Source organism: Marmota marmota, unplaced genomic scaffold (genome assembly GCF_001458135.2).
Source record: "Marmota marmota marmota unplaced genomic scaffold, marMar, whole genome shotgun sequence".
Taxonomy (NCBI): domain Eukaryota; kingdom Metazoa; phylum Chordata; class Mammalia; order Rodentia; family Sciuridae; genus Marmota; species Marmota marmota.
This window is the reverse complement of record NW_026000016.1, coordinates 20,980,372-21,006,882: the sequence shown is the minus strand read 5'-3', so window position 1 is coordinate 21,006,882 and position 26,511 is coordinate 20,980,372. Positions and strand designations below refer to the sequence as shown.

The 26,511-nt window shown below is 38.5% G+C and overlaps 1 protein-coding gene across 2 annotated transcripts in view; it reads right to left on the bottom strand.

Moving 5' to 3' along the window:
* Positions 1-19,178: 19,178 nt before the first annotated feature.
* The window catches only part of Cnst (consortin, connexin sorting protein), a 104,068-nt gene continuing 96,735 nt past the window's right edge, over positions 19,179-26,511 (bottom strand). For both annotated transcript variants that reach the window (XM_015483562.2, XM_048809267.1), the window contains exons 10-11: positions 26,090-26,225; positions 19,179-21,812 (exon numbers count right to left, since the gene is read on the bottom strand). In XM_015483562.2, coding sequence (XP_015339048.1) covers positions 21,607-21,812; positions 26,090-26,225 — 342 coding nt within the window. In that variant the 3' untranslated portion in view covers positions 19,179-21,606. The remainder of the gene's footprint in view (positions 21,813-26,089; positions 26,226-26,511) is intronic.

The following is a 26,511-nucleotide window of genomic DNA, read 5'->3' as shown; positions in this document are numbered from 1 at the left end:
TAGGAAGCAAGCAAACCTCTTTTTCTATTGACAAAATGTCAATGCCAGCTAACACAGGAGGAAAAAAAAATATTTAAAGGACTATATCCATTTTCATCAGAGAGTCCAAAAAGATGAATTTGGAGCTGAGTCCCTAAATTGATAAGCTGAACAATACCTAAGATGGTTACTCTCTGTGGGAGAAATATCCAGATTTAGGTGCCACAACACAGCCAATGGGTATCCATCATCTATCATGTGTTACGTTTAGATTTGGTTATAATGGGAATAAGGAATTTTAGGCGTTTTTTTCTTTTCTTTCTTTTTCTTTTTAGCAATTGTGTGATATGATGGGCAGAATTCTACAGCACAAAGATTCCTTTTTAGATACTTTAAGCACTTCGTACACCAGGCGTAGTGGTGTGCATCTGTATTCTCTGCTACTTAGGAGGTTGAGGGAGAAGAACTGCTGGAATCCAGGTGTTGGAGTCCAGCCTGGGCAACTTAGTGAGTCCCCATCTCAAAACCAATAAAACAAAACAAAAATAATAATAATAAACAAACTCACTGTGGAGGAGAGTTTGCTTCCTCTCTAGTAATGTGTTGGCAAAAACAAATAAGATAATGAAACCCAGGGCTGGCCAGGAGTTAGTTACAGATATTTGCAAACACAGCTTTCAACTTCAGTGCAGAAATTGCGTCTTTACAGAGAAAAATAATAAGAGCCTTATGATGGCATCCTTTACTCAGTAATCCAAACAACATTGTTCATGAAATTAAGAATTATCTATACAATAATATTTATAGTGGTATTAAAGAGAATTATAGCCAGGCACAGCAGCACACGTCTGTAACCCCAGCTGCTGAGGAGGCTGAGGCAGGAAGATGGTGAGTTCAAAGCCAGCCTCAGCAACTAAGCAACTCAGTGAGACCCTGTCTCTAAATAAAACACAAAATATGGCTGGGGATGTGCTCAGTGGTTGAGTGCCCCTGAGTTCAATCCCCAGTGCCCCCCTCCCCCTAAAAAAGAGAATCATAGAAAAGGACACCAGCAGTTTCTGGAAGCCCAACACCAAGGTGAGGTACGATAATCTGCACAGATACTACAAGATTATAGGGTAGAAACTGTAATATCTCAGATCCGCACTGCAAGAAAGGAAGACATAGACAACATGAAAACACAAGGGAGGAAAGTGCCCCAAACAAACCAGGATACTATAATAACAGAACCAGTGGAAAGCACAGTTGATGAAATGTCAGAGAAGGAGTTCAGAAGGTTCATAATTAAAATGATCTATGAATTAAAGAATGACATAAATGAGCCAAGACAGGCAAAAATTGATCATTCCAACAAAGAAATAAGACAGCAAATACAGATAGCAAAAGACTACTTCAAAAAAGAGATAGATTCTGAAAAAAAATCAGAAATCCTTGTAATAAAGGAAATGATAAACCAAATTTAAAAACTCAACAGAAAGTATCACCAACAAACTAGATCACTTGGAAGACAGAACGTCAGATAATGAAGACAAAGTATACAATCGGGAGAATTATAAAAAGGTAGAAAGCCAAACCATCTAGTGAATACAGAACAGTTATATAAGCAAAGATATATTGACATGATAGTATATTATCCCTTGGTTTAAAATGATAAATGTGGGGCTGGAGGTGAAGTTTAGTGTTAGAACACTGGCCAAGCATAGGCCTTTGCACCTGAAAAAATAAGTAAAATTAAATAATAAATATGGCAGCTATATGGAAACAGAAACATGAAAATGGATTAGGAAAAATGAAGAAAACAAAACAGAAAAGTGTTTACGTACCATGATTATTACTATGGGCAAGATGCTTTATACATAAAGCAAATGAATATACTAAAACCCACCCAATTATATACTTTAAATTGGTGGATTTTTATAGCATATGAATTTATATTTCAAATTTTTGAAAAAGACTAAATGAATCTGTAGAAATATAGAAATATTACTTATGTGTTCCTTCAGAGTTGTTTAAACCTGAATAAATTTTTTAAAAGTTTGAATCTGTAGTCTCTACCCTACTTTACTGAGTAGGTCAAAGATGTTCTCACTACACAGCACTCAGTGAGGTCACTCTCAGTTTATAAGGGGTGTTCCAATCCCATAGGGCGAGAAGCCAGGCTGCGAACACCAAGCCCAGATCCTTGCTGGTGGGAAGAGTTCAGAGGCACTTGGATGGGCAATGGTGCTTTGACCTCTACGGGTTCATTTCACTCATGGTCTGCCCATCAAGTGTAGTGAGAAGCCTGGAATTCACACATGTGCAGAGTTTTTACCCCAGTGCTAAGTTAACTCAGCAATCAGAGCTTCCACCCAACCCAGGATGGCCCTACCCTCCAGGGCACACCCTGCACTTGGACACACAGGGGCAGGTCTATAATATAGATTTTTTTTTTCTGGATGTCCTTTGGAGACTGGGACACGTTTTGTTGGAAAGTACCATTCTCCAAAGTGCTCCTGGGCAGGGGGAGGGGAAAACGATGGTGATGTAGGGGTGGGGGACACAATAGAACTGCTAAAGTCAAATTTCAGGGTTTCTACCTCCCTCAAAATATCCATTTTCTTTCTTCTGGAATTCTGGCCCCATTAGTAGGGTAACCATACATCCAAGTTTGTCTGAGACACTCCATTTTACACCTACTGTCCTTGCATAATTATAATAGAGTCCTTAGTGACTCTCCAAAGCTCTTGTTGTAAGATAAATTATAGGTCATCTGACCCTTTGGTGGTAACTGTGTCTCAAGTTAAGCCTGCCCTCTAGTGGTGAGAAAGGCTCATTACCCTTCTCCCTGCCTTCTCCCTGGAGGAGGTGGCTCTGGGGACCCCAAGCTTGAAGGGGTAATATGAGAGGTATGAGAGGGAGGAGAAGAGGTGCTGCCTTGGGATATGGAGCTGGAGCCTACTTCCAAGCAAAGTCTCTATCTTAGAGTCCCTGAATCCCCAGGGGACCTGTCAGGATTATTAATAAACATCCACAGGGAAGGAAGAGAGCTAGTTACAAAAACAAAACAAACAAGTTCCCAGCCCTCCAGAAGTTTCTAATTTAGTTGAGACCTAGAAACATCAATGATGGTGAAACATAGTGTGTACCTAGTCATGTAGGCATTTATTTACTAAACCATTAATTCATTCAAGTAACATGCATTAAAATATCTCAGGCTCGTGCTGGGGATAGACAGGCCAGTACCACATACAGGATGGTACATGATGAACCAGAGTTGTGGTTGGCTCATTCCATCTGTGTTAATCAGTTTTCCATTACTATAACAAATACTTGAGATAAATCGACTTGAAAAGGGAAAAGGTTCATTTTGGCTCACAGGTTTGGAGTTTTCAATCCATGACCAATTGGTCCTGTTGTTTGGGCCTCTAGTGGCACAGTACTTCCTGGTGTGAGCCTGTGGAGAAGGAGGCCTGTTCGCCTCAAGACAGCCAGGAAGCAAAGAGAGGGGAAGAAGAGGGGATCTTGTCCTACTATTCCCTTCAAGGGAAGGCCCTCAATAACCTGCTTATCTCTCATTAAGCACTGAAGGTTCCACCACCTCTGGATAGCACCAGGCTGTGGACTGAGCCTTTAATGTGGGCCTTTGGGGGACATTTTAGATCCAAACACAAACAGGGTCTAATTCCAAACTTGCCTTGAAAGCTCTCTTCATTATTTTAAAATAAGAGTAAATAGCACTTGCCTCAAGGTTCTGACCAGGGCACTAGGGAGGGTTGAGTCCTTGCTATTTTGCACTGAAAGAGGCAGCTCTGGGAGAAGTGGTGTGGGAGTGGGAAGAAGGGACAGAGCTGGAAGGGGAGCTCATGTTACTAAGAAAGACTGCCTTGTGAAATTCTTAAGGGGGACTTACCTTCTTAGGGCTCTCTGACTGTCCAGCATGCCAAATATACGGTAATCATATCTGAGGAACAAATGAAAGAATATCCCCACAATGACAAAAAGATGAAACACTACTCATGCCAACTGTGAAACTTAGGAGGAGGGGTCTGGGAAAGGTGTCCCAAACCAGGTATGAAGACATTCTGAGGTCTCTCCTGGGCATTTACTCCTCCTGCCCACAAAGGACGGTGTTGGAAACTGGCAGCCACTGTCAGTAGGGGCCAAGGCCATGTTTGAGTTCCAATTCTGCAGTCCTGGCATGGGAAGCAGTCAGTGTGTCTGTGCTGGGCTAGACAGAGTCTCTCTCTAGAGGCCCAACTTAAGAAGGCAGAATTTAATGAGAAATAATGCCTCATGAATAAAAAGACCTACTCTTAAGTGGTTTAGATGGAACTACAAGAATCTTTGCCCAACTTTAAATGCTGATTAATGAGTTCCCTGGGCTGGCCAATAAGTGGGTAAAATTCAAAGACCAAAGCTACTCCCTTGGGGGTGACCTTTCTCCAGGGGATAGGCTCAGGTTATACATTTACATGATGGTGCCTACTGGCTTTTGAAGGGGTCACTGTTTGAGAGCTCCTTGAAGTCCTCTGGGCCAGGTCTTATCTTCTCCCCATGTTCCACCTACTTCTTTTCCCAGTGACCTGTTAGGCCTTGCACTAGATGGAGATCTAATCACTCAGCGTTACCTCAGGCATTGTCTGACTTCTTCCGAGAAAAGACCTCTCCTCCTTGCCAAGATCAAAGCCTCTTCTTCCTCCTCCTCCTCTGGGAAGCATGCTCCATTTTGACTCCATTTTTACCCCGCCCTTCACCTCAAGCCCTTCCCACACTCCTTCTCTCACCCCCAACTCCAGTTAACCTTGTGATTCCTACCAGTTATCATCCCCTTTCTTTTTCCTTTTTTTTTTTTTTTAAGAGTATCTTGCTTATTGGGAAAATTTGAAAAATATAAAAAGAAAAAAAATCTAATGTTCCACTACTATCAGACACTATTAACAATCACTGAGCTACGTCCCCAGACCTTTTTATTTTTTATTTTGAGAAAAAGTCTTGCTAAGTTGCTGAGGCTGGCCTCAAACTTGCTTGGAGCAACTTGTCCAGGATCACACAGCAGGCACAGAATGGAGTCAGCCCTTGAGCTCCATCCTTATGATGACAGCCCATGATTTATGACATCATCGTTACCAGGCAAGCTTACATGCCATATCTAAAAAGCTCCCTCATTGGAGGTGGGATTTTTTGACATTTACAAGGTTCAGTTCTGCCCAAGTCAATTAGCATAACTCTTTCCATATAATTGGAAAGCTAATATTGTTTGAATTGATTAAAAAATGAATATTGAATGAATAGAAGAGACAAAGCAATCATAATAGGCTACTTCTTTCTGTACTAAGATACTATCCCCAGAAAATCCAGTTATCCTGTTACCTCTAGAAAATCCCCTTTTCCCTTGGGGATGTGAAAATACATTATTGTGAATGTGGTTTAAATGCATGTGTGTGTACGCATATGCTTTGACTGTTCTGGCCAACGTTAAGGTTACTTGGATTAAACAGAGTGTACACAATAATGTCCATAGTTACTGGATATAGGAAGACAGAATTATTTTTTTAAATTTTATTTTAGGTGCAGGGGATTGAACCCAGGGCCTAATGTATGCTAAGCACACTGAGTTACACTCCCAGCCGTGGCAGTATGATTTTAAAAAGTTATTAATTGGCTTCTTATTTAGCAGTTGAAATTCTGTAACTCTATGATTTTCCTTTGACTTAACCTTATCTTATGTAGTTATGTGTTGGGAGTGGTGATTTGAATCACAGTCTTTGAACTGTCCTGCAACAGAGCACACCTGAGCTGGGAACTCCTGATGTAAAGGCATAGTTGAGACTGCCCAGTTACTATGGTGATACCCTGTTCCAAGGAGATTCCATGCTTGCCACAGGACTATCAGTCTTGACACTGAGTTAAGACATCAGCTGCTGGGGGAGGGGGGGAAGAATTATGAGCGCCAAGTTGATAATTATAATTGGGATCCCCAGAATTCTGACCTTCACCCTGTATGCTCTGAAGAAACTTTCTCACAAAAAACTTTGACGTTAAAACCTATATAGTAAATGTGTTGAGCTGGCTCTGGGTCATTCATCCCTCATCAAAGGATGGAGAATCACTGGGCCCCAGCTTTTCTCTGTGTGTGTCTGTTTGTCTTTTCTCCATTCCCCATCACCCCTCACTGGTATTCCGAACTAATGGCTGTGCAGGTTTCAGCATTTAAACGTTGAATTTGATCTTTTATAATTACATGGGGATGGATGTGTGCTAAAGGATACTAAGTGCCTGGAGTCTAGTAAACCTTGGGATGTTAAGATCTTGATGTAAGTTGGAACCTTGGAGGACATTCAGTTCTTCTGACCTTAGGGTTCTTGAATTCACCCCATCACCCATACCTCATCTTTCCAATAATCAGGTTTTCTTTGAACATCTCTTCTTTGAAGGTCACCCCATCTTTAGAGGATGCCTATTCCACTTCAGGCTGCTTTGCCTAGCTGGTAGAAAGCTATGTAGACTAACCAAAATAATTGTCCAAGTTCTGAAGGCAGCTCTGCAAGTCTGACATGACTACCCTCAGAGAACTGGCGCAATTTTGGTGCAGCTGGGGAGCAGCCCCTGAGCTGGAGTTTGGTGTGCAGGATGTTGCTAAAGTGTACCTTTAGTATCAATACCCTTGAAAAGGGGGACAGAAGCTGGACTGAGCAAAGGAAAAGATGAACTGCAGTGCAGGCCCCAGGACAGCTTCAGCCAATCCACAGAGATCTTAGAGCGGGAGAGCTCTTCAGAGGGGTCCTGATCTGGGCTCAGATGACTAGGTCTTTGTGCCCTGCATTGACCCCTCATTGGGTGTGGGCTGCTCTGAGAGTGTATGGCCTTGGAGAGATAGCAATTCCCAAAACCTCTATTCAGAAGACAGTGCAGCTTCATCTTTGGAGTCTCTTATTTGGGGGAAAACAAGGTAAGCTTTCCATAGAGCTTATTTATGAAGCAGACTCAAGAACCACCTTGAGGAACTATCTCCAGGAATCATCGCAGGCAAATGGTTACAGACCTAGGTCACCAGTTACCCCCACCAAAGCAGGAATTGTGAGTGCTGACAGCTGTATTCACCAAACCATCCTGGTTCTATACATCTTTAATTAATGCAATCTAAGTCATTTCATTAGCATATGGAATCACATGTTAATTTTGGCTTGTGATGACTGTCCACTAAATCCCTTAATTCTTTTTCACATATGCAGAAACTTTTTTTTTTCAAGTTTTCCAGAGAAGAAGTGGCCCAGATTTTGCTTGGATAGAGGTCCTGGAAGTCCATGCTAGCTTAGGATAAAAATTAAATTTTTTTTTTGTCACCTATATATGGTTCTGACTTGGACCTCATCAAGTTCCTCCAAAATAAAATAATAAAGATTATTATTTAGCTAATTTCTTGTAGCCTCTGAAGGGGAAGCTGCACTAGATTTCCCTTTACTCAGATTCTCTGCCCCCCACCACACACACACACACACACACACACACACACACACTCTGGCCCCCTGGCAAAGGTGAAATGAATTCCACTTACTGAATGGGATTAGGAGCAATTTTCTTTTATGTGCTATGCTAGGCATTTCATGAATAACTGAATTAAAAAGAAATCTTGCTTTCAAGTTGCTCATGTGATATTTGAGACATTTATTAGTGCTGAACTGCCTGATGGGCTCTCCATCAACCTGGCTTTATGGGAACAGAATCTGAAAGACAATATTCCTGCAGTAGTAGGATTGGAGCCAAGCCAAGTGCTCCCAAACAGCATCGATCCAATGTTTTGGAAGAAAACAAAAGGAAGAAGATATGCTGAGTGTGGGGCCCAGAGTGCAGACCGTGCAGGGAAGCAAAGTCCAGAGAATCTGGGCCCTTTGGATAGAGCACTTACAGCTACATCAGGAGTAGTGGAGGAGAGTTCCCACCGGCCTCTCTCTTCTAACTTGCACTTTGTTTTTGAGTTTCACATAAGAATCTTTTTTAAAAACCTCAATTGAAGTTAAATCGTAAAGATTGGACAACCATGCCTTGTTCTACCCTCTTCTTACTTTTCTCCTTCCTTCTCTAAATAATAAGAATAGCAACAAAGACCCAGACACCCAGCTTTCCATGCAGACTTACCTGCAGGCTATAGGATGAGGGTAAAGATTTGATGTTGATTTTTGTTGTTGTTATTTTGTCCACAACCCTGATTAGTGGAGAGAGAGAAGGTGCCAGGCTCTGATTTGTAGAGAAGATAGGGGTGGGGAAGGTAACTGCACTGCAAGCCCTGATTGGTGGACAGAAGAGGTTGGGTTCTGATGGGCAGGGAGTTTCCCTGATGCAAATCAGGTTCATTTCTGAAATTCAGTCAAATAATTCTTGTTGCCTCTTCCAAGCCTCTTTGGTCGCCGACTTTCTTCCAGGTCTGATCATGTTTACCCTTTAAGCTGTCTGAGTGCCAGTCCCTCTCTACCCAGAGGGTTCTTGCTGAACCTCACCTATGAAGATTCCTGGAGTTGGGGGCTTGGAAATGTAAGGCTGTCTGGCTCTGGGACATGGGAACTTTTTGGAGAGGGACCCATGTGGCCCTCAATAATCAGCTGCAGCCTGCCCCCATGTAACTCAACGAACACAGAAAAGATGACATGCATTAAAAGTCATGTCTAATTATGTTGACAACTTATTAGGAAAGATGGAAAATAATGCTCACTTCCTTATCAATATCTGCAGATTTAAGGAATGTTGCTGAAGAAGACTAAAGACCCACTCTCCAATGCCTGCCTTCCAGTTGGTTTAAATATCTGTTAGAAAGTCTCTGTGTTCTTTCCAGCCCCAGATTCCAGTCCCCTCTCTCTAGCAGTCCTCAGACTTGTGTACCGCCAAGGTCTCAGAAAAGCATCCCAAACTGAGATTGCTCTCTTATTGAGGTCATCTGAGGCCCTGACTTGTCTACTTGTCCTTATTGGATTAAAAAAGATTCATTTTTACCATAGAAGAACTGAAAATACTGTTGGAAAAAAAAAACTAGCACCATTAGAAAAAGGACTTGGACTAGTTAAGGAGGAAACACCAAGAGTATCTATCTCATAAGTAGCTGCAGAAACTCCAGTGGCTGCTGGCTGCACATTCACTTTTGTAGCTGAGACAATCAGCACATGAGGTCACAGAAGGGCTGCTTGAAGGGTTCCCCTGGATATCTGCCTCTTGGCAGCTGGGGAAGCGAAGTGCAGGCCCTGGGAAAAGGTCTGTTGAAGAAGGTAGGGCCCATCTCCCCCAAGATCCTGTCCTCTCCCAGGCCTCTGTTTTGGAATTTTTGTTCTTTTTTCAATGTTTTCTACTTACATTATTATTATTATTATTATTATTATTATTATTATTAATAGGAGATTGAACCCAGGGATGCTCTACCACTGAGTGATATCCCTGACCTTTTTAAACATTTTTAAAAAATTTTAAACAGGATCTGGCTAAATTGCATAGACTGTCTTTGAATGTATGATCTTCCGGCCTCAGTCTCCCCAGTCAGTGGGATTACAGGCATGTGTTACCACGCCCGGCTCAGTGTTAATTGTTATTTCAATTATTGATTCCTTTAGTGTTTATGCCCTGCCAGACTTGTAACTAGCAAAAAAGAAAAAAAAAAAGGAATAAAAATACACAATATACTCATAAGTTTTCTAAACTTCTGTTGTTTTTCCTTGCTTTTTCCTCTATATTTACTTACTTGCTTTTTCTCTTCTGACAAACCCAGAATACTTTGTGGACATGCAGGCAGACGTGACACAGGCTGTGTCCTCCATTAAAACCTGCTTTGCCTTTACACAGTGGCCAGAGAGCTCCAGGGGAGGGACTTCCAGGTGACACAGCACATTCTGCAGCAGGAGCCCTGCGTCGTGCCCTCCAGTGGCCTCCTCCCCGCTTTCCATCCCTTCCTGCCCTTTTAATAGTTCATCACTCTTCACTGAAGGGAAGAGACCAGATGGGGTTTGGCTATGGCTAAGACTAATGCACTCCTATTTATGAGTAATGATTTTTAATACAAAATGGGATTTGCTGCCCTAAAGAGAAGGTCAGACCGGGAAGTACAGCACTTTCATCAAGAGCTTATCTCATCCTATGAAAATTAAAAAGGCAGAGGGACTCAGTCGATGTCCCAAACAGTGAGGACAGAAAGCTATGCCCAGGAATACAGTGAACTGAAAAGTCATCTTTTATCCATCTAGAGTGATTGCATGTTGGCTGGCTGGGTGCAGTCAGCAATCTCATATCTGGAACAAGTCCTGAATCAAAACAAGATGACGTAAGAGTTAAAACAAAATAGGCACAATATTCTCATATTTGTGTTTTTAGTTAGTGCTATCTGAAAACCAGGAGCCAATCTCACCATTTTGTGAATTTCGAGCAGTGGTTGTGATGGGTACTATAGGCCAAATGGCATGCAGAACCACATCTGAAAGATTTTTTTAAAATTTTAAGTAGAGTACTCAGTTATTTGCATTATACTCTAGGCTGTGATTAAATTTTCATTTTTGCAAAAGATTAAAAACAGTTTACATTCTACGGAGCTTTGAGTACCACAAATAACAACCTGTTCTGACACCATCTTGCCCCTTGGCAGACTTACTGTTCTCACAGCCGGGTGGATGCCATTTCTTCTATGCAAACCAAGACCGTGGCATGCTTGAGGAATCCAGATAGAGGAGCTGGAAGCTGCTCCCCAGAGCTGTGACTGATCCCCTCTGCTTTTCTGGCCTTGATGATCTTTGCTTCTCTGGTTTTCAATGTCTGCATGGATAGGATTCCCCAGATTAAGCAAACAAAAAACCAGGATGCCCAGCTATATTTCAATTTCATGTAAACATCAAGTACTCTTTTGTGTAAGTATAGCCCATGCAGTACCTGGGCATCTGTATTTTCTCTGGCAACCTCCTAGAGTGTGTACATCTTCTTCCCGGGATCCCCCCCTCCCCCCCCAAAAAAACTCACAAAGTAGAGATGACATGCAGATATGAAGTAGCTGCCTCTATCGTCTTTTTCCATAGGTAAGACCCAGTGACCAAAGAAATGGAGGTGTACATAACAAAAGAGCAGGAAGAGAATGCATTCTAATCTTCTTTTCTTTCCTGCTGGGAATGGAATCCAGGGCCTTGGGCATGAGAAGTGCAAGTTCTAACACTGAGCTACACTCCCAACCCCTTGTGGGTATTTTCAGTTACTCAATTAGAAGTGGTATGTCTTAAAGCAAGGCATAAAGCAACTCAGTGAGACCCTTTCTCTAAATAAAAACATACAAAAAAGTAGGGCTGGAGATGTGGCTTAGTGGTTGAGTGAGTGCCCCTGAGTTCAATTCTCACTACCAAAAAAAAAAAAGGTGATCTTTCCTATCTGTTACTTTTCTGGTTTTAAGTAAGTCACTGAAACTACTTGAGTCTCAGCTTTATTTCTGACACAACAGGGTAAATCAGATAGTGTTTACCTTCAAATAACATAATTTCAAAGGACCGGGTAGTATTTAGCACAAGATCTGTGGTGCAGATTATTTCAATTTACAGGTTATAGACTCTTTCTCCAATCACCTTGTGAATGGAGCACACATAATAAAAAGCGCTCTCCCAGCGCCAGGCCTTCTGGAACTGCAATGTTGTTTGGGTTAGGTCTTGGTGACTCTCAAGAGTAAGACTCTGGCTTAAAGCTCTGGTGGCTCTGCTGTTTCTGGACTCTTCCACCTTCTGCTTTCCCTGACACCTGCTAGAGTTTCTGCTCCTTCCTATTAACGGGGCTGCATGCAGATTCTGTGCCCCAAATTCAAATTAGCTGAGAGATGACCTGCTTGGGCAGATACGATCTACAAAAACTCCTGATTCTATGTTGTTCTGAAGATATGAACTCCCCAGAGAACTCATTCTCATCTGGTCACTATCCTCCCTTACATTCAAATTTCAAGGAGTGCATCAGACTAAGGCATGCATCCCTGACCTAACCACCTGCAGCTGGAATTGCAGGATAGTGTCACACCAAGCACTGCATCTTTTTGATTAATTTTAATTTTTTGTTTTTAGTTATACATGTCAGTAGAATGTATTTTCGTTGAATATACATACACAAAGTATAACTTATTCTATTTAGGCTCCCACTCTTGTGGTTGTACATGATGTGGAGTTACCCTAGTTGTGTATACAAACACAGGGCTAGGAAAGTTTTGTCTAGTTAATTCTATAATATTTCCTGTTCCCCTCCCCACGGCCTTCCCTTCATTTCCCTTTGTCTAGTCTAATGGATTTCTACTATTCCCCTCCCCGATCTCTCTTGTTTTAGATTAGCATCCACAAATCAGACCATTTGGCTTTTGGTGTTTGGGGATTGGCTTATTTCACTTAGCATGACATTTTCTAGTTCTGGCCCATAATTTCATTCTTCTTTATGGCTGAGTAATATTCCATTATATATACCATATTTTCTTTATCTATATATCCATTGAAGGGCACCTAGTTTGTTTCCGTAGCTTGGCTATTGTGAGTTGAGCTGCTATAAGCATGGATGTGGTTGTGTCACTGTAGTATGCTGTTTTTTTAAGTCCTTTGTGTATAGACTGAGGAGTGAGATAACTAGATCCAATGGTGTTTCCATTCCAAGTTTTCTAAGGAATCGCCATACTACTTTCCATAGTGGTTGCACCAACTTGCAGTTCCATCAACAATGAATGCTACATCCTTGCCACCATTTATTGTTACTTGTATTCTTTATAACTGCCATTCTGACTGGAGTCAGATGGAATCTCAGTGTAGTTTTAATTTGCATTTCTCTAATTGCTAGAGATGTATATTTTTTCATATATTTTTTGACCATTCGTATTTCTTCTGTGAAGTGTTTGTTCAGTTTCTTAGCCCATTTATTGATTGGGTTATTTCACTCTATAGGATCTCTGTACATGTTCTTGTTTTCTTTGCTGGGAAGAGGCTTTTCAGTTTGATATCATCTGATTTATTGATTTTTGATTTTATTTCTTGTGCTTTAGGAATCTTGATGAGGAATTCGGTTCCCAAGGCGACATGTTGGAGAGTTGGGCCTACTTTTTTTTCTAGTAAGTTCAGGTTCTCTGGTCTAATGCCTAAGTCTTTAATCCACTTAGAGTTTTGTGCAGGGCTAGCATCGCATCTCATGGAGAGGGAACCATCCATGACAGGCTTTTCCTTAGAAGGGGAGGCTATGGGCATGGTGGGTGCCTCAAAGTCTATGGATCTATCAGTAGATGCCATCTCTTACCTCCACTTACAGCTTCAAAGAATTCCCATCCAATCAATCCAACTTCACCCACCAAAAACACGAATCCAAGTTGTCTTTTCTAAATGAGAGAAAGAAAAATACTTCTGGATATTCAAAGAATCAAGAGGGACCACATGGCTGGGTACAGTTGCACGCCTGTAATCCCAGCAACTTGGGAGGCAGAGGTCGGAGGATCCTGAGTTCAAAGCCAGCCTGAGGCCCTAAACAACTCAGTGAGACTCTGTCTCTCTATAATATATATATATATATNGTTTTAAATCACCAACTCAACATTGAAAGGAACTAGAGGGATCTCAAAGTAGTGAACAGAATTAGGAATGAAATCAAGGCATTTTGAACTAGCAAGTTTATTGCGACACAATATTAGCAGTGAGTTGAATGGTTAGTGCTTGTATAAATGAGGGCTGATGCTTGGAGGACACCAAAAAAGATTTTTCCCCCCATCCCTTAAGCAACAATAGTGAAAGGGAATAAGATGTTCTGAATGACAGTAGGGGTGACCTTGTCTCTCCTATTACTTTGAGATGGGATGCTACAAACTGGGTATATTTTTTTTTGACAATTATACTTTGTTGAGATATAATTTCTGTACATAACTGTTTCCATTTAACATGTTCAATTCAAATCGTTTTGAAAGATGTATGTGTCTATGAAATTCACAGCACAACCAACATACAGACTGTCATCAGTATCAAAAGTTGCCACGTGCCCATTGTGGTCTTTCTCCCTCCAACCTCATCCCTCAGGGAACCATTTTTTTTCCTCTGTCACTATGAATAAATTTGCATTTTTCTAAATCCTTAAATGGAAAAATGTGATGTGAGTAGTGTTTTGTTTCTGCCTTGTCTCACCTGTAGGACTTACCTTTTGAGATTCTTTGACATCGCATGTGTATCCGTTAATTTATTTATTTAGAATCACATATTTCTCTTGTATTGCTAATGATCATTGGAGTGTTTCCAGGTTTCGGTTATCATGGAAAAAACTGCTATGGACATTTGGGTGGGCATTTTTTTGTGGACACGTTTCCATCTCTCTGAGGTTAAGAACCTTGGTGTAGAATTGCTGTGTCATGGAGTAGATGGTATATTTAACTTCAGAAGAAACTGCCGAACTGTTTTCTGAAGTGGTTGTACCATTTCATAGTCCCACTAGTTGTATCTGAGAATTTGTTCCACATTCTCATCCACACTTGGTAGCTTGGGTGTGTGTTAAAATACGTGTAATATAACATTTGCCATTTAAACCATTTGTAAGTGTTCGATTCAGCGGCATTAAGCAATTCAACACTGTGCAATTTATCCCCAATATAAATTTCTAAAACTTTTTCACCACCCCAAGCAAAAACTCTGCAATAATTAAGCAATAACTCCCCACTTTCCCTTTCCCTAGATGCTAGAGCCTCTAATTTACTTTCTGTCTCTTTTTATAGATATTTCATAAAAGTGAAATCATACAATATTTGTTCTTTTGTGCATGACTTATTTCACTCAGCATAAATTTCTACCATTGAGCTACAACCTGAGCCTTTTTTATTTTTTACTTTGAGACAGGGTCTTGCAAAGTTACTCAGGTTGCCCTTGTATTTGCCTCAGCCTCCCCAACCAGCTGGGATTATAGGTGTGTGCCACCGTACTTGGTTTATTGTGGTTTTGATTTTCCTGATGACCAATGGGTGATGTTCAACATTTTTATTTGTTTACTCTCTATTTTCATATATTCTTTGGAGAAAGGCATAATTCAGTATTTTCTCCATTTAAATTTTTAAAAATTATGTTACACATTCTAGATATAAAACCCTTACTAGATATATGACTTACAAATGCTTTTTCCCATTCTTTGGGTTGTCTTTGAATTTTCTTAAAAATATCCTTTGATATACAATATCTATCTATCTATTATCTATGTATCTATGTATGTATGTATCTATCTATCTATCTATCTATCTATCTATCTATCTATCTATCTATCATTGGCATTGAACCCAGGAGCACTTAACCACTGAGCCATATCTCCAGCCCTTTTTGTTTTATTTTGAGACAGGGTTTTGCTAAATTGCTGATTTTGAATTCTCCGTCTCAGCCTCCTCAGCCACTGGGATTATAGGTGTGCATCACTGTGCCTGGCAATAAAATATTTTTGATGACATCCAGCTTATCTTTTGTTTGTGCTTTTTGTGTCATATGTAAGAATCCATTGCCAAATCCATGGTTATAGAGATTTACCCCTATGTTTTCTTCAGAGTTTCAACTCATATTTAAGTTGTTCATCCATTTGGAGTTAATTTTTGCAAATGGTGGGAAGCCGTGGTCCTATTTCATTCATTTGCATGTGGAAATCCAGTTGTCCCAGCACAAGCTAGAGAAGAGAGTATTCTTTCCCCATTGAGTGGACCTGACACTGTTGTCAAAAGTAAATTGGGCAGGGCTAGGGATATAGTTCAGCTGGTAGAGTGCTTGCCTTGCATGCACAAGGTCCTGGGTAGAGTCCCCAAAACCCCCCTACACACACACACACAAATAAGTAAAGAAATATGGGTTTGTTTCTGGACTCTAGATTCTATTCTAATGATTTGTCTATTTGTATGCCAATATCACACTGACCCGATTACTGTAGTATTGTTAAGTTGGTAAGCATAGGTTGTCCAATAGGTTCTTTTTCAAGATTGTTTTGGTGACTTGGGTTTCCTTTCAATGTCATATATATTTTAAATAAATAAATAAATGAATGAATAAATAAATATATTTGGTTGTAGATGGACACAATACCTTTATTTATTTTTATGGGATGCTGAGGATTGAACCCAGTGCCTCACATGTGCTAGGCAAGTGCTTTACCACTGAGCCTCAGCCCCAGTTCCGCCATATAATTTTGATAAATAATTTTTGCTTTCCTGCCCCCGACTCTCTCAGAAGAGTTGTTGGAGTTTTGAGCAAGATTGCATTGAATCTGTAGATTGCTTTGGATAGTACTGACATCTTAATAACATTGTCTTCTGAGATACGAATGTGGGATAGGTTTTCATTTATTTAGGTTTTAATTTCTTTAGCAATGTTTTGTAGTTTTCAGCATATAAGTCTTTTAACCCCTTGGCTAAATTTTCCTCTAGATATTCTATTCTTTTTGATGCTATTGGAAAGGGAATTGTCACCTTAATTTCCTTTTTGTATTGTTAACTGCTGATGTATAAAATAGCTGAATTTTATATATTGGTCTTGCACCCTGTGACTTTGATGAATTTGTTTACTAGCTCTAGAAAAGCTTTCTTGTGGATCTTTGGGGTTTTCTATATATATAGCAATTTGTCTGTGGAGTTTTGATTCTTCCTTTCCAATATGGTAAAAATGAGCATCCTTGTCTTCTTCCTGATCTAAGGAGGGAAACTTTCAGCCTTTTACCATTATGATGTTAACTGTAATTTTTTCACAAATGCTCTTTATCATGTTGAAGAAGTACCCTTCTAGTCCTGGTTTAATCATGAACAAATGTCTTTTCTACATCCCAAGAGATAATTATGTGTTTGTTTCTTTCCTTTGGAGTATTGGGGTTAAAGTTCAGTGGCAGAGTGCCACAGAGCTACATCCCTAGCCCTATTTATTTTTTTGAGGCAGGGTCTCGCTAGTTGTTTAGGGCCTTGCTAAGTAGCTGAGGCTGGCCTGAAACTTGTGATTCTTCTATCTTAGCCTCCTGAGTTGCTAGGATTATAGATGTGCACCATTGTGCCTGACAAATTATGTATTTTTTCCTGTCAATGTTGTGTTAATTTTCTTATTCTTGCTATAGATTCCCCAGTACAATGTTGAATAGAAGTGGCCTTTGCTTTGTTCCTGATCTTAGAAGAGAACCATTTGGTCTTTTTCCATCAAATATCTAACATTAGTTGTTGATTTTTCATAAATGTCCTTTTATCAAGTTGTAGAAATTAACTTCCAGTTTCAGTTTTTCTACGAATGATGTACAATTAATGCATACTCATTAACATGATCATATGGATTTTCTTTTTATTTTGTTAAAATGATGAATTATATTGAGTTAATGTTTAATATTAACTCATTATATTTCTGGGATAAATCGCATTTTTTCACGATAGTCCATTGTCCTTTTATATGTTCTATAAAATTGACCTACTATTTTGTTAAAGATTTTTGTGTCTAAGTTCTTCAATGAGATTGGTCTTAGTTTTCTTACTGCATTGTCTCGTCTTAGTATTAGAATAAAATTGGTCTCATAAAATGAATTAACAAGTACTCTCTCTTTCTAAAAGAGTATTTTGTAGGATAGATATTAGGTCTTACTTAAATGATTGACAGAACTTACTGTGAAGCCATCTGGGACTAGATTTTTCTTTGTGTGAAAGTTTTCAATTCAGGGAAATTAAGACTTTAAATTTCAAAGAGGGCTTACTGAGATGATTTCCACTGCTGGAAAACCTGCCAGCTATTAATGCCAGAAGTGCTAACTACAAGTGAAAAGTAATAATTATTAGGTCACAATTACCAGGTCTTTGGCTGTGAGAAATGATCCCCATCAAGATTCCTATCAAATTGCTGTGCAGGTGGCCTAGATAAAATTTGACTTTTATTCCTAATAGTACATGACATATAAATAGGAAAGAATGAGCTTCACCCCTAGGAGTAACATGTTCTCCAGTTTCTTCTTTTTTATCCCTCTTCGAAAACACATTTCCCTTACCAGATGCTAAATCTTTAGGCTGGTACTATTTCTAATTTCCGGAGCCCCCACATGCTCTGTGCCAGGAACACTGCAGACATCCAAATGTCTGTCAAGGTGTATGTAGTGACAAATACTGTAGCTCATGGCTCTGCACTGATCTGAGGGAGTTTGGGAGTAACTCTTCCTTGACCAGAGAGAAGAGATGATCATAGGTCTTACCATTTCTCTCAGCAGCCTAAACTCAAGGAAACTTAAGTAGTACTGGAATTCCATAAGGAAATTTTAAACATGAGGCTCAAAAATGCTTATCTTTGAGGTTGTTGAGATAGAAGATGACACTAGAATTTGTGCCATAAATCCTGGACTCATTCTTATTTCTTTTTTTAAAAAATTAGTTTTAGTTGTAGATGGACACAATACCTTTATTCATTTATTTTTATGTGGTGCTGAGGATCGAACCCAGTGCTGCACACGAACGAGGCAAGAGCTCTGCCACTGAGTCACAACCCCAGCCTCTATTCCTAATTCTTTTTTGAAGGTGAAGGAAACATGACAGAATAGAAAGTATAATGGTTTTAGGAGTTATAAGACCTGGACTTGAGGATATGTATTTACTAATCTAAGCATTAAATGAATAAATGTTAAAATGCTACGAATAATGCATAAAGTAGTACACAAGAGTCAGTTAATATTAACTGAGCCCAAAGAAATGAACAGAGTTACACAGGTCACATCAGCAGAAAGTTAAAAATTCATCTCCATTTGTATTTGGAGTACATGCCACAAGTCTAGACTAACTTCAGCCAAATGGGCGAACAACTGAGGGATTTCTTTGTTTTTATCCATCTTTCCTCTTTTTCTCCTCAACTCTTACCCCTTTTTTCATACTGGCTGTTCCCCTCACCCCATATCCTCCTATCATTCCAGCAAGACCAAACTTGGATCCGTCCTTACAAAGTAAGGAAGGCCCACCTTCAAATCTCAAATCTTCTCCACATTTAAGACACAAATTCACAGCTTGATGAAGTAAACCTCCCAGATTTGATTTTCAAATCTGAGAGACTGTATTTTTAGAGTGGATTTCAGCTACTGTGTCAGGCAGATGGGGGAGGCGTTTTAGAAGCAGAGGAACCTTTACTTAGGGGGTGATTAGACTTCCCCAAATATCGGTGGGTCAGACCAATTCCTGAAATTACTTTTCTTGCTTTAAAGCAGCTTTCCTGAACATCCAAGGATTCAAATAAATTCTCTGAGACACTTCATTGGTGTAGATTTTAAATTACAAGCCCAATGTGATACCCTCAAATACAGTTCTTAAGTAAGATTAGTTACAAACAGTTATCAGTACTTTCAAATGAGAGGAAAAATTACATTTCAGTAAAACTGGATAAACTTTTTACGCATGATATAACAATCCTTTCATCACTGGATGGAATTACTCCAATTCATGCAATAATTTACTATTACATTTTTTAAAGTTTCCCTAATTTTTTCTAAGTGAGATTTCATGCCTATTTTAAGTCAAGATATTGATATGCTCCTGAGCTCATCTCACCACCTCTGGGAAGTGGTGAAGATATCCGTGGTTTCTCAAGACATGACTGGGAGCCCTGACTAACAAGGTATTATCTCAACTTTTTCATTATAATGTGAAGGTTCCTAGGAAATCCCAGGTTTCAAAAAAGTGGCCTAGGTTGCAAACATAACATCAGAGATTATATAGGACTCTCATGGTGACCTAAAAAGGTAAATAGGAGGGAAATTTTGACTTCTCTTGACATAAAATTGGCTAAAATAAGGATCACCAAATTCCTGCAACTAGAAATTATGAGGGTAGCACAGAAGAGGTTTGTCTATGACAAGGAGGCTCCATACAGTAGATCTTGTGAGCGGCTTTTATAGAACCACTTAAGATAGTACCGTGGACAGATTACATATTTTATATACAATTTGAATACAAAGTCTTAAAATTTATATTACATCATTAAAATAATCTTCTAATAAAATCAGCCTTAAGTATAAGGAATCTAAATTTCAGTATCTTGTACACTTCTAAATAAATATCTTTGATCTATAACCATTCGAAATATTACAGTTTATAGTGACATGATAAAGACAAGCCAGACAGTATTACAAGTAAAAACAAAACATCAGTTTAAAAATAAACAAGCCCCAAAACACACTGAGGTGAAATTATAGAAAAATCAAAACACTAGTACATAATAATTAAGTATCTAGCATTGGGATAACCAAATGCATGCTTAGCAACACACTTTCAACTTATAAAAAGCCCTTTAAATTCATATAATCTAAATAAATAAGCAAAAACACAAAGGAAAGTACTGTACCAGCCAGTAACAACTAGAAAGCAATTTCTCCCTTTTTCTTTCAAATGATCCTAAGAGGAAAAACAGAAAATAATAATCACTTGCTAAAAAACTATAATTCATGTTTTTGTTTTTTAAATGCTGCCTGCGATATAAAAAGTCAAAGCAAGGCTTCCTAAATGTTAGGCCACCTAACTGACAGATTTAAATAAAAATCATACTTTTGCCTATTTAAGGTATGATTGAATTTTCACTTAATGACCCCACAATAGAGTCTAAATCAAGCCCATGATATGAATGCATATTAAAACACCTGAATGCATGATCTGTTAATACTGAATTATATATGGTGATTTAATTTCACTCGCCAAAGGACTGGCTTACTTTATATGACCAGAATTAAGACATCTGTAGTAGGGATTTTATATTTATGTCCATATTCTGGTTTTTAGATTCTCAGAACATAATAGATGCTCAGTATGTGTTTGCTGAATCATGTTGATTTCAGCGTTCACCACTTCAGGAAGCACTGAGTCCGTGATCAAACTGTTCCTGAGACTCAGGGGGAGCTCTTTAATTTTGCCTTCAGGACTGTGATTAATTTCTGGCTACTCAATCAATTTAATTGCCACAGATCTGTCACAGTTTCTCATTTCAGGGCCACCATTTCTACAATTCATCTATTCTACAGCTAAGCCTTCTTCAAATATTTGTGCCTGCACATCATAGTCAAGTTAAAAGAATAAAGATAATCTCTGTTACTCTATGTTGGATATTTGCTTATGAGAACTGCTTGAGATACATGCGTGCGCGCGCGCGCACACACACATATACACACACACACACAGCCATTTCACAAATGGATAGCAGAATCTGGAAATAATGCAAAAGGCCTAAATTACATAGCTCCCAAGGGTAACTAAAAAATGACATTGGAACCATAAGGAACTCTGATTATAAACAAACTTATTGCATGATGGCTAGAAGGAATGCCTGTAGACCAACAAATCTAAACCAGAGGTGTCCTTTAACCATTAGCTTGACAGGAGCTAGAAACAGTGTGGTTACAAGACTGCCCAGCATAATCTGTTCAGTGTTCCTCATTGCTCTAAGAAGCAGTGAAGAGATGGATACCTCTCCAAAGATCATTTCTTCATCCATGATGGTTACATCAATAACACCTCATTATGTAGATATTCTAACAGATATCCTCTGGATTGCCATTTAAAGTTGCTGTTTTGGGTATTCTTGGGTCCTCATTGGGGGTTAGGGGGAATGTTTCAGAACTCTGAAATAAAAGCTGTTTAGAAAGTTTCACATCTTTCATTCTCACTGCCAATGTGACTGTCCCCCTTGAGTGTTGCTAGGAGAGGTAGATCCAGTGTTTCAGTTCTGCCATTCCCTGGAGTAATTTGGTGTAATAGAAGTCCATGTTGTCTGCAAAGTCTGTACAAACAGGTGACTCCATGTCGCCAAAAGTGCAGTATAACGCAGTTCCTCCAACACTAAGGAAAACTGTTGCTATGCACAGCAAGATCAGTAAAATACAAGAGCCACCTCCAACTTCATCTGCAAACATGAGAAGAGAGTGAGGTTAAATTGTCATCAATGGAAATCTTAGCATCTGCTGTCTTTCCCCTGATTAAGATAATAGGATTTTTCGTAGTTAAAACTCTAGAGCCAGGGCTTTTAGACAGAAAACACGTGCATCTACAAACCCTACAAAGGCCTACCTATTAGTTACTATAAAGATTCATATTTGTGGAGCTTGTGAATGCTGAAATTAAAACCAGCTCATTTGTACAATGAATATAACTTCCATCAAAAAGAAGAAAAATGGCAATATTCCTCAGATGGTGTAATGATGTTGTTCTAGAATATACACTTTGGCTTTAATTACAATGTCTTTGAAGTTTATGTCATGGGACCACCTTGAATGAAAGTCAATTTTATGTAACACAATGAAAATGTCTTTGGGTGGGATCCCCTTTGCATTCTAGTCATACTCATTTTTGTTCTTATTTAGTGGAACAGAGAAGTTCTAAAAATTGTTATAATTTCTTCTTTTTTTGCTTAACAATTTTGGCAGGCTTGTTTCTAATAAAAATGTCCACATTGGTCTTTCTATATTGGGGAAAATAACTATTCTTTGGTTGAAAAATCCTAATGATCTTTATAATTAAAGAAAACTAAAAATATTTTGGGAAGACTAAATAATTTTAAATCTTCAGCACAATGAAGGCGAATATAAACTTTTTTGGGAGATAAAGTGGCAGTATCTATTAAAATTTAGAACTAATTTATGTTCTAGCCTGGACATGTCTAAGAGTGACACAGGGTTAACTGAATGCAATGCTGAGACCCCTGGGAAAAACCAGGACTATCTTGGGCCAACTGTGATATATGGTCTCAACATTAGTCCAACAAATCCACTTTTAGGAATTAGCTCACAGATGAGCCTAATACGTAACAACATATGTACAAATTTGTTCACTGTAACAGAATCTGCTTAGCAGAATGATGCAAATAACTTGGTTAATCATGTTACATGGGATAGTTTAATTATGAGATATTTATATAATGGAATATTGTACAATTATTAAGCTGAATGAAGTAAATTTAGGAAATGTTCTTTCACAGAAAGATATTCAAGATTCATTGGGCTGGGGTTGTGCCTCAGTGGCAGAACACTTGCCTAGCATGTGTGAGGCACTGGGTTTAATTCTTAGCACCACATATAAATAAATAAATAAATAAATAAATAAAATAAAGGTCTACTGACAACTAAAAAAAATATTAAAAAAAAAGATTCATGGTTAAATTTTAAAAAGAAGTTACCTAGCAGGATATATAGAACTCATATAGACACATGTACACACACATATGCACATATATACACAGAATATGACTTGAAAGAATGATAAGAAATTCCAAGCAGCACTTAGGGAAAGGGGTAAGAAGGTTGTGGGACTCATACTTTTTACTTCATTACTGTCTGAATTCAAGATTAGCATATATTATTTCTTGAAAAATAAATTTTATAAAATCTAAACGATACAAAATACACTTTATATGAAAGATTTTACAGTAATATATGAATATATTCTTCTTATAAAAATTTGAACATAAAGTATCTAAGTCTAAGGATCTGTCCCTTTTTCTCCTACAATCCTATTCTCTTCCCTTCTCAGAGTTACACACTGTTAAATATGGTATGCACCTTTCTAAATCAGATATATCTAATTTTAGAACTTTTATACAGATAGTATTATGTAATCATATGGTTCTTTGATTTGCATTTTTAATTTTGTTTTTTTTTTTTGTACCAAGGACTGAACTCAGGGGCACTCAACCATTGAGCCACATGCCCAGCCCTATTTCGTATTTTATTTAGAGACAGGGTCTGAGTTGCTCAGTGCCTCACCATTGCTAAGGCTGGCTTTGAACTTGCAATCCTCCTGCCTCAACATCCTAAGTTGTTGGGATTACAGGTGTGTGCCATCATGTCCAGCTTGCATTTTAAAATAGTTCATTTTTTGTTAGTTTTTCTTGGCAGTGCTGGGAATGGAACCCAGGGCCTTGTGCATACTAGGAAAGTGCTCTACCACTGAGCAACACTTGCAGCTCAATACAAATTTTTAAAAAGTAGAATTATATCATTGACATTGTGTTTTTTAAGTTTTGGTCAGTTCGAGCTTTGTCTTTCTTTCTTTTTAAAATATAATTCCCTTTCATGCGCTTATTTAATGTGTATGCATCTTTCCATATTTATCTTCATTATCATTTATAGTCAGCCCTCCATATCTGTGGGTCCTGCATCTGTGGATTCACCAACCACAGATGGCAAATATCCCAGGGGGTTGGGGACCAGTTTGTATTGAGTATGCAGACTTTTTTCTCATCATTATTCCTTAAATAATACTGTATGGCAACTATTTACAATGCATTACATATTATAAGTAATAGGGATGAGTGAAAGTATACAGGAGGGTAAGCATAGGTCATATAGAAATACTATGCCATTTACGAAAGGGATTTGAACATCCACAGATTTTGTTCAGGGATCCTGGAACCAGGATGATTGCATTCATATACAGTACAAATATCTGAGCAGTTTAAATGTTTAAAAATACTTCTTCTGTTTGTTTTATCTATATGTACTAAAACAGTTTAGAGCCATGCTGTCTAATGTGAAAGTCATGAGCTGCATGTGGCTGTTGAGAACTTGACATGTGGCTGGTCTGAACAAATATGCTATCAAGTGCAAAAAATGCATACCAGATTGGGAAAATTCAGTATGAAAAAAAAAGAAGTGAAAACCCAATTTTTTCAGATTGCTCACATGTTGAAATAAATATAAACTTTTTTTTTTCCCAGTGGAAATGGGGATTGAACCCAGCAATGCTCCACCACTGAGTTGTCCTCTCCAATCCTTTTAATTTTAAATATTGAGACATGATCTCATTAAGTTGTTAAGGCTGGCTTTAAACTTGTGATCTTCCTATCTCAGCCTCCCCAGTAGCTGGGATTATAGGTATGTGCCACCAGGCTTGGCTACAATTGATTACTATTTAAACATACCTATTATAAAATTTAAAATCACATGAGTCTCACATTATATTTCTAGTGAATAGAGATGATTTAGTGGAAGAACTGATTCAGCAGAATAACTTCCATTCAGGAAGCTTTGGCAGAAGGTGAGGCTTATTCCCAAGCACTATGTAAGCTACACAGCTTTGGAATAAATCATTACCAGCATCAAACATTTACACAAAACTTTCATAACTGTCAAAATGACTTCATATTCATTGTCAGATGTTTTTCGGTTCTCATAAAGGCAGAGATGCAAATGCTATTTTTTTTTATCTTTAAAGATGATGAATCTGAGTCTCCCAAAGTTAAATGACTTGGTCTGGCTAGTAAGTGAAATAGGAACTGAGATCTACAAATCCAGGTTCCTCCTACTAAGCAGATTTAGTATAAATTAGCACAAACAGAACCAAGCACTTTACATGGAGAAGATCTTGACAGTGAAAAGCAAGGTGCAAGTGAGGGGTTAGAAAAAATTATTTCAAGGCCCCTACAAGCTTTATAGTTGTTAAGATTTTAAAGGTTCTTGGCCATTTTTCCACTCTTATTTATCTGTGTTTCAGGTAAGCCTATTTGAAACCTCAAAAGATAGCACTGTTTGCTAGGGCAACCACCTTAAGCATAAGCCCAGGAGGGAAAAAAATCAAACCATAGTAACAGTGTTAAATTGTTGCTCTTGGGAGACACTATTTTCTACAAAGTGAAGAAGGAATTGCTGAAAAGAACATACTCGTGATTCATAAATATTTTTCACAATTAAGGAGGAATATTAATTGGCTATTGAATATTAATTGGCAAACTTGTTTTGTAAAAAAAAAAAATGCTAAAGAAAGAAATTGAAATGAAGTCTCAACATGGTGGATTATCTATGGAACAGGGAAACCATGAATTGAACTTCTTAACTTGCTCACTCATTTGAGCAAAATGCTTCTAAATAATTTATGATGATGGTTTGAATGTATATTTTATATTTTTCCTTCTTAGCAGATAAAGCAACTAAGTTCATATATTCTTTTACCTATTCTGTCAGCAAACATCACATCATATAGTAATTGATTCTTCTAGCAAACACTGACTGTTAACAGCATTAGAAAAGTGCTCAGCAAGGGCTAGGGGTGTAGCAGTGGTAGAGTGCTTGCCTAGCACATGTGAGGCATTGGGTTTGATCCTTAGCACCACATATAAGTAAACAAAATAAAAGTATTATGTCTATCTACAACTAAAAATATTAAAAAGAAAAGGGCTCAGCAGTTTACCTGGATCCAAGTTATCATCTATTTCTTGGAATCTCACTCTTCTCTTAGATGATTTCTGCTGCATTTGGGCAGGATGATCTCCTACAGTATCATTCCTTTTCTTTAATATAGAGACCAACCCTTCAGCAGGAACAACCTGCCAGAGATCAAAGAATGATTTGTTATATTAAGGTGGGATATGTCAACAATATTTTACATGTTGTAAAAAGGCTAATTCAATTCAACAGATATTTGAATTTTTATTCAGGTATATCCAATTCTTATGGGAAAAATCATAATCAACATATAACAGAAAAAAAATTTTCAATTCCATGCAGGCAGCTGACAAACACATAAGTCCAAACCCCTGACTCCTCTTCCTGACCTGGAACTGACTCCAGGAACCAGCAGGAGACCTCAAGAACTCCATTAACTACCTTGCT